Genomic DNA, 17290 nt, shown 5'->3' with positions numbered 1-17290 from the left:
ATACGAATGAAAGGACCTTTTTCAAATTGAGAAGGTTGAAAACTTATTTACAAAATACTACTTCTCGGCTAAATGGGTTAGCTATGTTAAATATCCACAGAGATTTATTTCCAACGACAAAGAAAATTCTTGATGAATTGGAAAAATTCCCACGAAAATTAAAAATCGCATTATAATTCTAGTATTTAATAAATTTTTTATATAATATTGTATTTAATAAGTTATAAAAACTTGTTCTTTAAAAAATTTTCTATTCAATATTTTATACTCACTACAATTAGAATTTTCAATCAAAAAAATTTTATATTTATATTATATGAGAATTTAAGCTGAGGCTAGTTTTTAAAGCAAATTTTATATAAAAAAAAAATTGACACTAAACTTTATTTCAATTTTATATTTTTTAAAAAAAATTTATCTATAATATACCTAACTTAAAATAAAAATTGGGTTATAACTTTTATTTCTTCTTATATTCATAAGCGCGAATTAGTAATCAGGAGACCCAAAAGAAAGCGACTACTTACGTCAACGCATAGGAATTCAGATTATAAAATCTAATTTTACACGCCATAGGTTCATTCCCCGAGGAGCCGATTAATCTAGATTTTCTTCTTCTTCCCTAAATTATTTAAACCCCCCCCCCTTCTTCTTCATATAATCATTTGCATTTATTATATTTGTATTATATCTATTATTATACTTTGTATTATGAAGTCCTTGTTTGTTAAATTTCTTGAATTTTCTAGAATTATGTTTTGGACATGAATTTATTTTTATACTATCATTTTGTCAGATTTAATTTGTCTTTATTAATAAATGTTAAATTTAAAAATTAAAAAAAAAATTTCTTAAATAATTAATTTATAAAAGGAACCAAAATTCAAATAAAAATTAAAAATATTAATATAATTATTATTGAATTATAAATAATTTAAAAGAATAGATCAAAGATATGACCCGGCCGAAGGTGAGGAAAAAGCTGGCCAAAGGGGGTTTGGAGGCAAAGCCCCCCAAAAAAAATCCCCCCCCCTATAGGAAAATCCTGGATACGCCACTGATCCGAACCATAATTATTATTGGTTCTTCCGATAAAAACAATAATACATGGTTCAATTAAAAAAACAATAAAATTTTATAAGTTTGAACTTTTAAAATTGTTTCGGTTAAAACCTTTTAAACCCAGTTAAATTTTTTTCACATTAAAACCTTTTAGAATTGTGTAATGAGAATCAAAATTTTTAAAATTTAATCTTATTCCATAACAAATAATACTGAGCCAATGAGTTAAAATATTTACAAGATTCTCTTCTGTCAAATTATATCTGAAGATAAAGAATAAATTCTATGGTTACGAATCTTCTTATACGGTAACTTGGGTAGCTGACTGACACCTTCAAATAGTAATATACAAATATAATTATTGATATTTATCAATCAAAGCTTATATTTATAATAGTTAAAATATCAAGAGGTTCAAAGATCTTTTTAGAATTTCGGTGTATATTGTCTTAATAACGGTCTATACCGATTTATGGGTTTGGTTTGAATCTCAGTTTGTGGGTCCGCCAACTTAATTATTTAAGAAAATTGAAACAATTTTACCAGGATTAAAACATTATCTTATAAAAAGAAGTTTAATAATTATATTTTAGGTGTTAAAAGATTTTTGATTGAAACATGCTCATGAATAACATTGTGTTCAAATATAAAATATTTTACATCCACAACCCATTGATTAATCTAGTGAAGGTCACAGTCCGGTCTTTGGTCCGGACTGGACCGATACTCTCGGACCGGACCGGACCGCGGTCCTTAAGAAAAAGATCTATCCAGACCGTGGTCCTAAATAAAAAACATATTTTTTTAACCTAATTTGATTTGTTTTATCATTTTATTAAATATAAGAGTATTTATAAACAATAAAATTTATCCAATGGTATTGAAAAAAATGATTTTGTGCTTGTAGAGGGCATATTAAAATTAAGAGTAGATTGTGTTTTTTGAGATATTTTCATTTTCATCATTAGAAGTATATATTTTATGTTTTATCAGATGTCTGCTTAAGGTACCTAATTATTTTATTAAGAACAAGGTTAAGTAATTTTTATAATAAATTATACAGACAGTTTCTTTAAAAAAAATAGAACTATATAATAACTAAAATATTTTAATAATATTATTGCTTATTTTGATTAATTTATTGCTTAAAAAATTATAAACAATTATTTTGTTACTAGGTGCTGACGATACATTAAATTTGGTACTGCAGTGAACACATACTCTATGTTTTTATTGGGACTATAAGTAAAATGTTTCTTGGACAAACTTATGGTTTTCATATTGTAAAATAAAAATTAACAAAATCTAAAATGACTCCTCTAGAAAAATATCATAAAATAAAATATACAAAAAAATTATATTAATTGTATAGTAGCAAACTTAAACAATAATAAAAGACCGGTCCGGACCGCGGTCTGGACCGTAAAAAATAAAAAGACCGGTCCGGACCACGGTCCTCAAGAAAAAGATCGGCCCGGTCCGATCCCGGTCTAAGACCGATAGGACCGGACCTTGACCTTCACTAGATTAATCTATTTATATAAATTATTAGTAGATAGCCCGTCAAAAATGATGGGGAATGAAAATTTTCTTCTTACTTTTATGCATGTTACCTGTTATTTGAAAATAATAATTTTTATTCTTCTTGCCCCCTCATCCCTTCAGTCCAGGTTTAATCCATTAAAACTAAGTGCTATGGTTTGAGTAAAAATAAATTTAAAGCATTTACTTGATAATACTAATATTATTTGTTAAATATTACTGATTACTTATACCTAATATTTAATATTAAAAAAAATTCCCAGGCAAAGTCCAAAGCCATATTAATTATGAAAAATTCTTCCAAGCCCAATGAAAAAGATCATAATAATTTTGGTAGTTAAGAACTGAAATAAAATTTTAAATAATCATAATGAATTTAAAAATACAATTAAAATTCAGATTTTCATAGACCTTAGTTTTTTGATCAGGTCGAGCCCAGGCCTTCAAAAAAATTTGACCTATAATTAATAATAAAAAAATTCTTAAGCGTCCAAGCTCATAATAATTTTGAAAAATTTTCCCCAACAGCCCAATATAATTTATAAAAATATTTTCCAAGCCCAGCCCAACCCATAATAATTTTATAAAAAAAATTTCTCAAACCTGGCTAACCGATAGTAATTTTAAAAAAATTTTCCAAGCCTGGAGATAGGTAAATCTCTAAAAACCATATCTATTTTTTATTCTATTTTAAATCAGCTCACCCCAACCAAGGCCAACTTATTAAGACTAAGAGTGAATACTATTTTTTTGAATAAAAATATATTTAAATTAGTTTTACCTGAGGGCCATATAAATATTCTGAGTTAAATATTACACCTATGCCTAATATTAAAAAAATTCCCAAGCCAGGTCCTCGTACTTGGTTTTCTCAAACCCGCAAAAGACTATAATAATTTTGATAGTTGAGGACTGAAATAAAATATATAAAAAGTCACAATGCATTTAAAAATAAACCCTTTTAATACATTGGAAATATAATCTAAAATGTGTTTGAAATAATGCAGAGTATCCATAGCATTTTTTGGGACTATATCAACCAGTTAATCTTATAAACATAGTTGGGTAATTCCATACCAAATCGATAACTTTTCGGCTCGACCTTTTTAATTTCGATAAAATTTTGTATACTGAGAGAATATCATTAGAAAGCATCGAATCCAAATTTTTAGCCTCCTAGTACTCATAGTTCCTGAGATATCAATGGTCAAAAGTGCCAAAAATGACGTTTTTTCGAAAAATGCCATTTTTTAAAATTGAGATAAGTTAAAAAATAATGATTTTAAAAATATAAGTTATATGTCAATTTATAACTCTATTAAGGGCCTTTTATTGAATGTTAAATTTTTTCAAAATAATATTGTTGCGGTTTTTATTTAAGTTATAAATTTTAAACATGAAAACTCCAAGTGTTTCGCTTTCCAAATTTTTTTGAATTTAATATTTTCTTTTTCTCTAACCTTATATCTATTCATAATAAAATTTAAACTTGGGGCAGCCATGGGTTTTTTAGTTATTGCGATTTAAAAAATCAAAAAATAAATATTATTTTCAAAAATAGATGGCGCTTTACGCGTTTTGTTAAAATTATTATTTTTTTTAAACTTTTTTCCATTTTAAATATAAATAATAAGATTTTCCAGCATTAATAATTTTAAATTTCGTAAAATTATTTTATTAATTTGTAAATATAATAGATAAATAAAAATTCATGAAAGATATTACTTATTTTCGGGTTTTCCTTAAATTTAATTGTTTTGACGCCATGATAATTTCGTTTTGCGATAGATTATATGTACGCCCAGTAGCCGTTGATGGGTTAACTATTGTTAAAATATTATTTTTTGGTATGTAAAGGAGATCTTGTGCCGCTGGATAAACAAAAGAATTTGCTGGTCCTTTAGGATGAAGAAAATTAATTTTTATTTCATCTCTAATTACATTCACCTCTTGTACAAATCCTAACCACCAATCGTTATCATACACACATGTTACATATCCTCTAATCTCATCGATTAACAGATCCTCAATCAAAGATCTTCACGTTGATATATTATATTCTCCACAACAAATGTCTGCGAATTAGAATATAGTTTAGTTTTGAGCTTAGTTAAACCAATCGGAAACACTGCGTGAATTTTTTGTGTCCCAGGTATTGAGATAGCTTTACTAAATCTCTCACGTAGCCTCATCTCTTCTTCCTCATACTCTGGTATGGTGGCATAAGAAAAATTTATACCTTTTATATGCTCTTCCGCATATTTATGTAAAGGTGTAATTATTTGATCAGTATATGGTCTTTGTAAGCTTGCCTAGGCAACTAACCTTTTTACTATGCCGTCGCAGGCACTTTTACCATGTGCCGTAGAAAAAAAATGCCATTCTGCTTGGACGCCAAAATCGATTTCATGGTAACAAACATTGATGAAGTTTTTCCTATTTTTATATTGAGCTGCTGAACCATCAGAAAAGTAGTAAATTTTTTCTGGTGGAGTGTCGAATTTATTTTTTAAAAAATTAATCAAATGCGATTGGAATAAATGGAATGAAACAGTATTATGAATTAAGGATTCCGATATTACCACAAAACTTAGGTTATTAATTAGATTGCCTATTTTATAATAAATTGAGAATGGATGCAGCGTAGCTTGCGAAGTTGTCCAATGATAACCCTGAACTTCGTCTTGGACAATAAAGGAATAATTTTCTGAAAAGTCACAAATAATTAGATAGTGATTATTTTCTAAACTATTTTTAAGGTTATTGTGAAATGAACTTTGTTGTTCACAAATAAATGAATGGCATATGAGAATATTCATTTTATCGAAAAAATAATTAATAAATTCGTCTGAAGATTGAAAAATAGTCTCCAGAGTTGTTCTATCAACCGAAACTCATTGTTTAGACGTAATAAGAGCTATATCATTTTTTATAAATAATTTTTCAATGCGTTCTTTTAAGAGTGTTGAGCCAGGACACTCTGTGAAATGAACTTTGTTGTTCACAAATAAATGAATGGCATATGAGAATATTCATTTTATCGAAAAAATAATTAATAAATTCGTCTGAAGATTGAGAAATAGTCTCCAGAGTTGTTCTATCAACCGAAACTCATTGTTTAGACGTAATAAGAGCTATATCATTTTTTTATAAATAATTTTTCAATGCGTTCTTTTAAGAGTGTCGAGCCAGGACACTCGCTACAGTCACCAAAATAACAGGTTGGTAATGGGGGTTGCAAATCATTCTGCCTATAACATCTCTATAAGTTGTTAATATATCCTCACCATTTTTAGTCAATGTTGCTAATTCACAGCCTAAAATCATTAGTTTAATATTCTGGTGTATGCTACAAACGCATACACTATGTGTTCCGCTAGCCCCTGCCAATATGCAATTTTTTGGTCTTAAGCTTGCGAATTTCGAAAATCCAATTGTTATGCTTGAATTACTCTCCTTAAAATGATTATATAATTCTTTTAAATTATTAAGAACTAGCCTTTTTTGAGCGTTCACTCGTTCCCCCTTTTCAATGATAGATATGCATTCTTTTTTTCCTGGTAATACCCTGCTAACTTCATCACTGCAAAAAAAACTTTTAACAATATCAACTGTTTTTTGATTGAGATATTTTGCAGGCTTTCGATTTGGAGTTGAAAGAATCCCCTTTTCTTCTAAAATTATTTTGGAATTATATGCCATATGATATGTAGCGTTGAATTCCGTTTTTATTTTATTTGCACTCCAATTAGGAGGCAGAATGGTCAGCAATTGATATTTTTTATTTTTAGATAAATTAGGATAATGTAATTTCATATTGTTGAGTATATCATTATTGTCTTTTGTGTCCGATTCTGGATTGTTAATTATTATATCTGAAAGAGCTTTTGATATTTTTGCTATCTTTTTTTTTGGATAATTTTTTTCAGTTAGTTTTTTTTTCTTAATAGGAGATATTCCAATTTCGTCTAAGGTTAAATTGATTGTATCTATTGATGCGGATGCTGTGGGGATATTATTTACATATTCGCTATCAGAATTTATATTTTCAATTTTTTTTGTGATAAACGCTTACGACATTTATCACAAATATAGTGTTCCGCCTCAATGTTTTGAAATTGTGTCATCCACATCCACGTCGTGACTTTACGCAGGTTCTTTTTACAATTAAAGTGTTTAGATTCTTTAAAAGGATTTGCATATTTATATTTATACATTATAAATAATTTTAAGAAAAAATTAATATTGAAAATATTTGTAAAATAAAAATTAATTAATATCAAGGCAGGTGCGGGAAAACTTGCTATTATCTTTCAAAAATTAATTATATTTTCTTATATAGGAATTGTAACTATCTTTTTAGGAAATTAATCATTTATTATAAAAACTAATAATTTTTACAAGTTATCAATAAAGTAATAATAATAATAAATAAGTCTATCAAATGATCTAAATAATATATTCTCATAATATTAATGCTGGAAAATCTTATTATTTATGTTTAAAATGGAAAAAAGTTTAAAAAAAATAATAATTTTAACAAAACGCGTAATTTTATAAAGGAGCGCCATCTATTTTTGAAAATAATATTTATTTTTTGATTTTTTAAATCGCAATAACTAAAAAACCCATGGCTGTCTCAAGTTTAAATTTTTTTTATGAATAGATATAAGGTTAGAGAATAAGAAAATATTAAATTCAAAAAAATTTGGAAAGCGAAACACTTGGAGTTTTCATGTTTAAAATTTATAACTTAAATAAAAACCGCAACAATATTATTTTGAAAAATTTTTTAATATTCAATAAAAGGCCCTTAATAAAGTTATAAATTGACATATAACTTATATTTTTAAAATCATTATTTTTTAACTTATCTCAATTTTAAAAAATCGCATTTTTCGAAAAAACGTCATTTTTGGCACTTTTGACCATTGATATCTCAGGAACTATGAGTACTAAGAGGCTAAAATTTTGGATTCGATGCTTTCTAATGATATTCTCTCAGTATACAAAATTTTATCGAAATTAAAAAGGTCGAGCCGAAAAGTTATCGATTTGGTATGGAATTACCCAGTTTTTTAGATAGTAAGGCATCATAAGATACTTTAAATTCATCATGATAAAAATCTAACAATTATTTTTTTTTCTATCACCATCTGAAAAAGGTTGGGAAGGCTTTTGTGGAAGTAATATTTGCAGATTGGTAAGTGCTGCATGATGAATTAAAAATTCATTTATTTGGGTTATAAATGTATCTGTATATAAGATATACTCTTCTACTGATCTTATATTAATGTTTTAACGATGAGCTTGCCTTGCTACAAGTTGAGGGAGACAAATATTAAACACAGCTCTGCTTTTGACTTAACAATAACATATAAAATATGAAATTCTTCATCAACATTAGCCCTAATTTCTGGGAGTTCTAATAAAATGCTCTCCTCTATTCTCATCTTCTTAATCAAGTCAATGTCATGTTTTTAAAAAGTAATACTTAAAATAATTGTATAACTAAATAATACATTCTAATGAGAAATAAAATTTGGAATAAGCATTGAATCCAACAATTTTCTTGCTTCTGAGGAAATATTTCTTTCAGGCCATTGTGATATTTCAGTAATAACAAATAATTGACTCTTCTAACTCCATAAAAGCTGTTACTGCTTGATGGCTGAGACTCTATCTCGTTGGACAATGTTGCAATTTCTTTCTCCCTGTTGGACAAGAAGTTTCAGAAATAATTATTATTTGAATAGAAATTTGAAAATGGTAGATAAATATTACGCCACTAAAAATATGAAAATAATAAGTAAATTACGCTGGAAAACTTGAAATCGAAATTAATTGATAAAATAACTTATGGTGATAATAAATGTAATTAAATGTACATTTAATATGAGATAGGAATAAATATTAACAAATATAAATTAATATAAACAATAATATTTTTGAAAAATATATCCGGTATCTGCATTTTTTGGCTTTTGGGGGGAGGGGGGATTTGTCCCCGTTCCCCCCGCCCGCTGCGTACACGCCTGAAAGGCATTATTGACAAAATAATAAAAAATTCCCAAGATGAGCATCAGGCATGCACTTGTTATATTTCAAAAAAAGAATATGAAACTGAATCTCGTATTAAGACGCAGTCCAATTCTAAAGCATGAAATTTGTCAAATTATCAAAGCATTAATTCTAAAGCTTAGGTTAATATGTAATTCTTAAGTATTTAAGTATAATGCTTCAATCCGTTGGTAAACAGTAGGGATGCGCCGACATTTTTATCGGATCGGTCCGATATTTCATACATTTTAAAATATCCCTTATCGGCCAATATTATAAAATTTTCCCCGATCCGATATAAAATGGCGTCTTTAACAAAAATAAAATGTTATAAAATTTTTTTAAAAAAGTTATAAAATCATTTATTTTTATAAATAAAATCGAAATCCATTTTTATGTAATATTTTTTTAATTATAATTCATTAATAAACATTCTGCCATATTGTTATTTTTTTGGGCATTCTCTTTATAAAAGTGTGCGATAATCTCTTCAGAATCAGTTTTTAGTTAAGCTAGTGATATTGACAGTTACCATCGCCACAGGCTGACCTCTGATAAATTGGAAATTTTGGTATTTCTAAAAAGTACTCTTTGATATATTAATGTTATCAGGGATGCGAACCCGGCAAAATTTTAGCCCCGGGTTCGGTTCGGGTTCGGTTTAAGTAAAAAAATAAAAGGTGGGTTTGGTTCGGGTTCGGTTTATGGAAATATTTTTGAACGAGGGTTTAGTTCCGGGTTCAGCTCGGGTTTAAGAATTTTTGAATTATATATTAAAAAAGTAGACATAAATTTGGTATAAAAATAAATTTTTTATTTTATTTATAGGCAAAATACATTTAAAAATACAAAACAGTCATATATCAATTTTTAAAATTTTATTTAGACGGATTAGCATCCAGGAGTTGTTCACTCATCCTCGATCTATGAGGTGAGAGAATGAATTTCAAATGTGAAAATGATTTTTATACACTTCATTAATATATATTAAAAATTAATCTGAACAAAAAATAAATCAATATAATAATTTTTACTATGACTTGTTCATTCCTTTAATTAGTAATCTTTGAGACTAAGTTAAAAATTAAAAATAAATGGCGTGAATGTATTTAATTGCTTTAAATTTATTTAACACTCCAATAATAGGAATCTTTGAAAATAAATTTTAAAAAAAATTAGAAAATGGCGTAAATGAATTAAGTTGTTTAAAATTTATTATCACTTCACTTAAAAGGTATTATAATATTATAAAATCTCAATTATATTATTAAAATTTGTATTTACAATTATACAAATATCTTAATATATGATTTTAAACAATACACTGAACCTGCTTGAACTCGGGTTCATAAAAATTTCTGGGTTTGGTTCGGGGTTTTAAAAACTTTATAAATGGGGTTCAGGTTCGGTTCGGGTTCAGATTTTTTTATCAAAAACCCGGGTTTACTCCTTCGGGTTCAGGTTGAGTTCAAATCCCTGTTAAATATTATTTTAAATATTTATTTCAAATTTCATATATATTTGTTTATTACTTATTATGAGTGATTTAACAATAAAAATATTTATTTGAATTGAATATAAACTATAACTGATCATTAAATGACATAAGTTATGATATAAATTATAGATGTTATACTAATAAAAAGTATATTAAAAATTATAACCATTGATATCTTTAAAATTAGATATGATATCGGATCGGTAATCGGCCGATATCAATTTAATATTGGGAATATAGGATCGGCCTCCAAAAAGTGGTATCGGTACACCCCTAGTAAACAGTATAAATAATAGTTATTAACAAAATAAGAAAATTTCTAAAATTAGTATCAAGTGTGACTGTGATATTGGATATGAGTCAATATTTAGCGTTTTTAAAAAATATCGGATCGGGCCAATATTTAATCCTATATTTTCAACTGTTTTGGGTTTTTGCTTTAAAAAAATCAAAATATTTTATAAGAAACATGACCAAATTTTCGAAATCTCGGAGCAGGAAAATAATAAAAAAAAAAGCCAGGCTAAAAATAATTATTTAGTTACTCGTAGCCAATAATTTTTAGAGGGGGGATGCAATATTTTTGAAATAAAATCGTCAGACACTCCTAGAAATATTTTGACATATTTATTGAAAATTCGTAAATGCACATAATTATGAATATACAAAATAATATTACCAGATGTTAAAATATCTGGATACAAGAAAATGGTATCTGTATCTAGATACACGTTTATAAAAAGTATCTATATATTCTCTAAATACTATCTATTAGATAATTTTTATATATTTCAATATTATTTAATTTTATGTTTTTTGTGTTAAATATAATAATATATTTTATTATAAAAATATTTTATTTTAAGCAATAGATAACCAACATGGTAAATTTTATATTATAATTTATTTTATTTATAAAAGGGTCATTTAAAATATCAAATATGCCTAATTAATATAAAGAGGGGCACAGAAATATCGATAATTTTGGTGAACTATTAAGTTGTATTATCGATATTTGATTTGATACCATTTCTCAGCATACAATGCTTACCTTTTATGGATCTGGTTCCATTACAATTCTTCAGAACTTTTATTGCAATGTTTTTATGCACCTGACAATGGATGAAAAATTATAAAAACTATATCAAAAAATTCCCAATACACATCGCCTTAAATTCAAAATTAAATCATATCTATTATGGCGGAACTGGCGTTAAAATCTATCTCAACAAATTATAACAAAAATGACATGCACTTTTTCTATCTAAAGTTTGATGAGACAAAGGATGCGGCCGGTTGCAAAAATATGAGTTTAATTATTCGGTATATTTTTATGGAAAAGTTTAAGAAACTTTAATATGTATAATTAATTTAGAAAGTCTTTCTCCTGAACATTACAAATTTCATTTTAAACAACTTTAATGATTTAAAGATTAATTCATCTAATATAATAAGCCAGGCATATGATGGTGCAAATGTCATGCCTGGTCTAAATGAAGGAGTACAAACTTTACTCCAAAAAAAAATTAATAAAAAGGCGCCTTATTTGCATTGTTTCAATCAAAAGTTGCAACCTGTTTTTAATATTGGTATAACAATATTTCTGTAATTTTTATTTTTTCCAATTTAGCAAACACATACAGTTTTTTGACATTTTAAAGTATCCTTTAAATATGCAGGCCATACTCTCAAGAGACTTTTAGACTTAAGGTGGACTGGTCATTTGGAAACATCTTGTATCATTTATGAAAATTTTGAGGTATTGGTTTAATATTTTTTTACTTTTCTAATAGAACTCTCTTGGAGGTTTCCTTTCCACTAATAATTCAGTTAAAGCCACTGGGCTTTTGTGTCAATTAAATAAGTAATTTCAGTCAGTAAATAATACTAATATAGTGAATGCTAAAAATTGTTTTAACTATGAAATTAATATATTTATAAGGCCAAAATTGTGCTTATAATTGGTATTGTTGCCAAAATATACAGTATTTTATATTTTTAAAAAACTCAATATATTTCAAAGTATGCAAATACTAATATAGTGAATGCTAAAAATTGTTTTAACTATGAAATTAATATATTTATAAGGCCAAAATTCAAAGATTGTGCTTATAATTGGTATTGTTGCCAAAATATACAGTATTTTATATTTTTAAAAAACTCAATATATTTCAAAGTATGCAATGCTATTTCGCTTCTTGGAAGATTATCTAATAAAATTAATCTTTCATACCAATATTTAAATTCTATAATTAATATGCTTTCAGATATATTTTGCTCTGAATAAATAATAGCTTTAATTTTTTAATAGTTCATTGAATTGAGTTAATGTATCCAAAAGTGGAATAATAACGGTTACTTTATAGTAATCCTCAATTAAGTCCACGATAATATTGGAACCATTGTTTTTCTAGGTGAAAGTCGTTGCTAAAGATCATATAATTTCGCCTCAACAATCATATAAATTTCGTAAAATAGCCGATATTATTCTCATAGTTTTCTAAGTTGTAATAAACTAATAATCGTGATTCTCATAAAAAATTTTGCATAAAATTTTGGTGTAATTAGATAATTTATTAATACATTCCATTGCAAAAAGAAATCAGCTGTCGTATTTAAATTAATGATATGCTACAGGTAAAATATGGGTCAGGCCTATCTAATACTTCTCCAGAGGCATTCAAAAAAGGCTGTTCTAGATCCAAAAATGATGTAACAGCTTACGTCGATGGCTCTATCTTGCCGGGAATGTGTTTTTCTTTATTCTTGTATCACAAGAAATTCAAAAATAATTCTATTCAACAAATTCTGTCTCTTTAAATGTCAACATTTCATACACTCTGTATATGTTGTCTAATCCTAGTAATTAGTAGATATAAATGATATTTTTTGGTTGATGTATCTTATATCCATCATAAGAAAAGAAAATATACAAATTTTCGTGGGATAAAATATTTATACACAAGGAAGAAATATTTAAATTAATTTTAACTTAGCTAAAATTTAAAATAGAATAATATTTATTTGAAATATGCTTTGCAATTCACAATTCTTGCTGCTGGCTACGCGTCTGAACATTAAAAAACATTAAACACTTTTATTTTATAAGTGATGCTTTATTCACAATTTTTAATGGGAGTTACGAAGATTTATTACGAGAAAGGGAAATTAATTCAGAAATATATTTTAAAAATGTGAATAAAAATAAAATTAAAAATGTGTATAAACTCGGTATTGGTTAAATTTTTCCAAAAGCATCGCCACCGATATTTAATATCGATATACACCAAATTTTTTCCTAACTTATCTTAAATTTAACAAATAACATATTTTAAGAAATGTCAATTTCTATATTTTTGCCCTTGATATCTCAGGCTGATTATCTATCGTGGATCAGTAAATAATTATTTAAACTTGATTATAATAAAAGAATTTTAGATTTCAGCCAAAGCTTAATGATATGACAGGAGGCCTAATGTAGGCTAAGGTTTTGCACTAAAAAGCTTGATGCTAAATTTCATAAAAATTCCATCGTATTTGCTTGATTTATATAAAAACATATATATGGAGGGTTAATTAAAAAAAAGGTGTCATAAATAATATGACATCGAGAATATATTTTGGTATGGGTCTATTTACCGATGAATGCATGCTAGAGCCCATATCTCAAGACCGATTGGTTCTAGTAGTCTAGAATTATGGATTATTTTTATCAGTGTTGTTAAAAAATGATGTTCCGAACCTAAACGCCGTTAAGCCTTTTCAAATAAAGCTGAAGCGCCGCTATTCTAGAAAATTCTGGAATGGCTACCTTTTTGGAGGGTTAATTTTAGAAACTATTTAATTATAAATGATGAGCCAGTCGACTTGTTGTTTATATTTTTTATTGGCGACATTTTATGAATTCAAAATATAAAACTTTTCATAAAAACTATTTTGTTAAGCGGTTGCAGGCGCGTAACCAATGGGGGGGGAAAGGGGGAAATTCCCCCCCCCCATCGCAAATTTGACTATTTTCATAAATATCATTTTAAGCTAATAAAAATTTTACCCCCCCCCCCCATATTAATCAAAATTTTACAAATATTTGAATATCAATTTTCCAACATATTATTCAAAAATATTAATAAAATGGAAAAATATTTAGTCAAAGAGATTGAAATCAAACGATAATTTATAAATAAGGCTGAGCATGAAAAAAAGTAGTGTCGTCAGCAGCGATATCATTATTGAATTCAATTGATCAATCAGAATTTATCATTGCTGCTAGTTGTACCAATAAATTATTTTTAGCTCACTACTTTGTAGAAATTTACAAAAACCAGATTTGGTTCAGGTTATTGATTTGGCGGGAAATATACATGAACAGGTAGATACAATAAGAATGAATGTAGATAAATATTTTCATAATATTTATCTAGACGTTGAATCGAAGGTTAAATTTTATGATATAACACTAATTAAACCTCGTCTAGCACCTAGGCCATTATTGAGATGAAAATAAATATTGGCTCAACTGAAGAATATTATAAAATATCCATTTTCATCCCATTCTTAGATACTTTTTTATCGCAAATAAAAGTACGGGTTTTAGATAAAAAACAAGTCCTTAGCAATCTTCAAGTTTTATTACCCAAAGATCCTTCTTCATTTTCTAATGCCACTATTGGTAAAATTAAATATTTAGAAAAATTTTATTCCTATGAGATTGATACTGAAATAAATTTAATCAGTGAATTCGAATTGTGGTATAAATATTTATACGTTTAGCTATTTATACGTTTAGCTATTTTACCTGAGCATGCTATAGATGCGCTCAATCGGTGTAAAGAAACCTTGGCTCAATTTCCTAATATTTCGAAGTTGTTTTATATTCTTGCATGTTTGCCTAATACAACATGTACGAATGAAAGGACTTTTTCCAACTTGAGAAGGTTGAAAACATATTTACGAAGTACTGAATCTCGGCTAAATGGGTTAGCTCTGTTAAATATACACAGAGATTTGGTTCCAACGACAAACGAAATAATTAAAAATCTTGTATTTGATAAGAAGTTAAAAAAGCTTGTTAATTTAATTATTTTCTAGTCAATATTTTAAACACACTACTATTATTATTTTCAATAAAAAAATTATATTCTACTTATATTGTATGAGAATTTAAGCTGAGGCTAGTTTTTAAAGCAAATTTTATAAAAAAAATGACATTACACTTTATTTTAATTTTACAATTAAAAAAACTTTACATTTAAAAAAACCTTTACATTTGAAAAAACCTTTACATTTAAAAAAACTTTATTAAATATAATATACCTAACTTTAAATAATAAAAAAGAGGCTTGTAATATCCTATCCATAAGCACGAATTAGTAAATAATAGTTTAAAATAGAAATATAATTATTATTAAATTATGAATAATTTAATAGAATAGCTAAATAAGACCCGGCCGAAGGCCGGGAGAAAGCTGGCCGAAGGCCAAGTAAAAAGGGTTTGGGGGCGAAGCCCCCAAAAAAATTTTTCCCTCCCTATAAGAAAATCCTGGATACGCCACTGAGCGGTTGGATATAAGTCGATTTCAACTCAATATCCAAATATTTAGTAAGCCTCAAAATTTTGCTACCTCGAATTTTGCTATTAGATGCTCAAACCCTTTGTGTCAACTGTTAGCAAAATCTTCAGGCTTGCGTGATATTTTCCAAGATAAAATATTGAGTTAGCCGTTTTTTAAAATCGGTTCAAATCGAGCCGTTTAACAACACTAATAAAAACCATGAAAACGATCTAATGGTATTAACCGATATGGGAGTTCCCATCCTACAAATAATATTTATCTCTTCTAAAAGAGATCAAAGGAATCAAATATTCAGGTTTAATATGTATAGTATAAATAAGAAAATCTCATTCTCGAAAGTTAGCTACTACAATTTTTAAAAAAATCTCATAATATAATAGAATAAAAAAAATGATTGTTTTTGTGCTTAATATTATAACAAATAATTTCAAAAGAACGGCTAAGAAGCAGCTCTCTTTTTTAATTAGGAGCGGTGGGAGCCCGTTTTTAAAAACTCAGTAACGGGAGTGGAAGCTATCTCTTTTTGAAATAATAGGCGCTGTATCTAGCTCCTTTTGAAATTGTACTATGAATGCAACTAGTTAAAATCACTCAAATTTTAAGTCCTTAACTATAAGTATTTTTAAGTTGATTCTAAAAATTTCTATTCTATTGCTTCCAGGTATTTTTAAGTTGATTCTAAAAAAATTTATTCTATTGCTTCCTTTATATAAAATATCATAAGTAGTATATATATCAAACAAAATTGTGTTTACCATTACCATAAAAATATACAAAAAAAGCCAAAGGGAAATAAAATAAAAATGGTAAAGAGCTTCTGCTTTCATTGTAAAATTATAAATCAATTTGTTATCATATTTTTATAAATTGCAACTTTTCCATTAGTAATGATGAATGAAAGCCTGTTTTATTTTAGATATTACTAATGGTGTAAATAAATTAAAAATTATATACCCTTGATAAAGGCGATAGCTCATAATCAATATTTCCAAGGCCATATTGAAAAAAATATTCAATAGAATATGAAGAAATTTTTATATGGAAGAGGGTGGGGGGTTAAAAAACAATAAATTTAAACACTTTGGTGGGTTTTAAATTTTTAGCTGTCAAGGAAAATTAAAAAAATTGATGAGCTTACTTAAGTTAAATTGAAATGTTATCCAAATCGTGGTAGCCAAAATATAAAAATGGCTCAAGAGGACAACGCCCATTACCAATTTGCATGTTCATAATTTATAAATTTTTGTGTCAAATAACGTTGTTGATCAGTCCAGAAGAATACGTTGAAATTAATTACAATATTATAGTATAAGGGATTGGTATCGTAATAATCTGTGAGATTGGATATTTTGGATTGAATAACAGTGGTGGAATTCAATATCATCGCAAATGGGGTAAGAAATGATTTGTAGAATAAATTTGTATGCGAAAAAAATGAATCTTGATTTTGGGCGAAGTTATCATCATAATATTACTAGGTTTGTTATGGTTTTAAAATGGCAATAAAATATGCATTTTTTTATAAATTCTTTTTTTTTAAATAAAAATTAATATT

The 17290-nt window shown here is 27.0% G+C and overlaps 1 protein-coding gene across 4 annotated transcripts in view; it reads right to left on the bottom strand.

The window, feature by feature from the left end:
• LOC135923030 (uncharacterized) overlaps positions 1–17290 on the bottom strand; it is a 42349-nt gene that overhangs the window by 8249 nt on the left and 16810 nt on the right. For 3 of the 4 annotated variants that reach the window (XM_065457618.1, XM_065457617.1, XM_065457616.1), the window contains exon 1: positions 16874–17250. The exons of the other annotated variant lie outside the window; for it this stretch is intronic. Coding sequence is in view for 1 of the 3 variants with exons in the window: in XM_065457616.1 (XP_065313688.1) it covers positions 16874–16946 (73 nt within the window). In the remaining 2 variants the exon portion in view is untranslated. Of the gene's footprint in view, positions 1–16873; positions 17251–17290 lie in introns of those variants that run through there. 4 annotated transcript variants of the gene reach the window in all.

This window comes from Gordionus sp. m RMFG-2023, chromosome 1 (genome assembly GCF_954871325.1).
Source record: "Gordionus sp. m RMFG-2023 chromosome 1, tfGorSpeb1-WG-v2, whole genome shotgun sequence".
Lineage (NCBI taxonomy): Eukaryota > Metazoa > Nematomorpha > Gordioida > Chordodea > Parachordodidae > Gordionus > Gordionus sp. m RMFG-2023.
The sequence above is the reverse complement of the archived record's forward strand: the minus strand, read 5'-3'. Positions and strand labels throughout refer to the sequence as shown.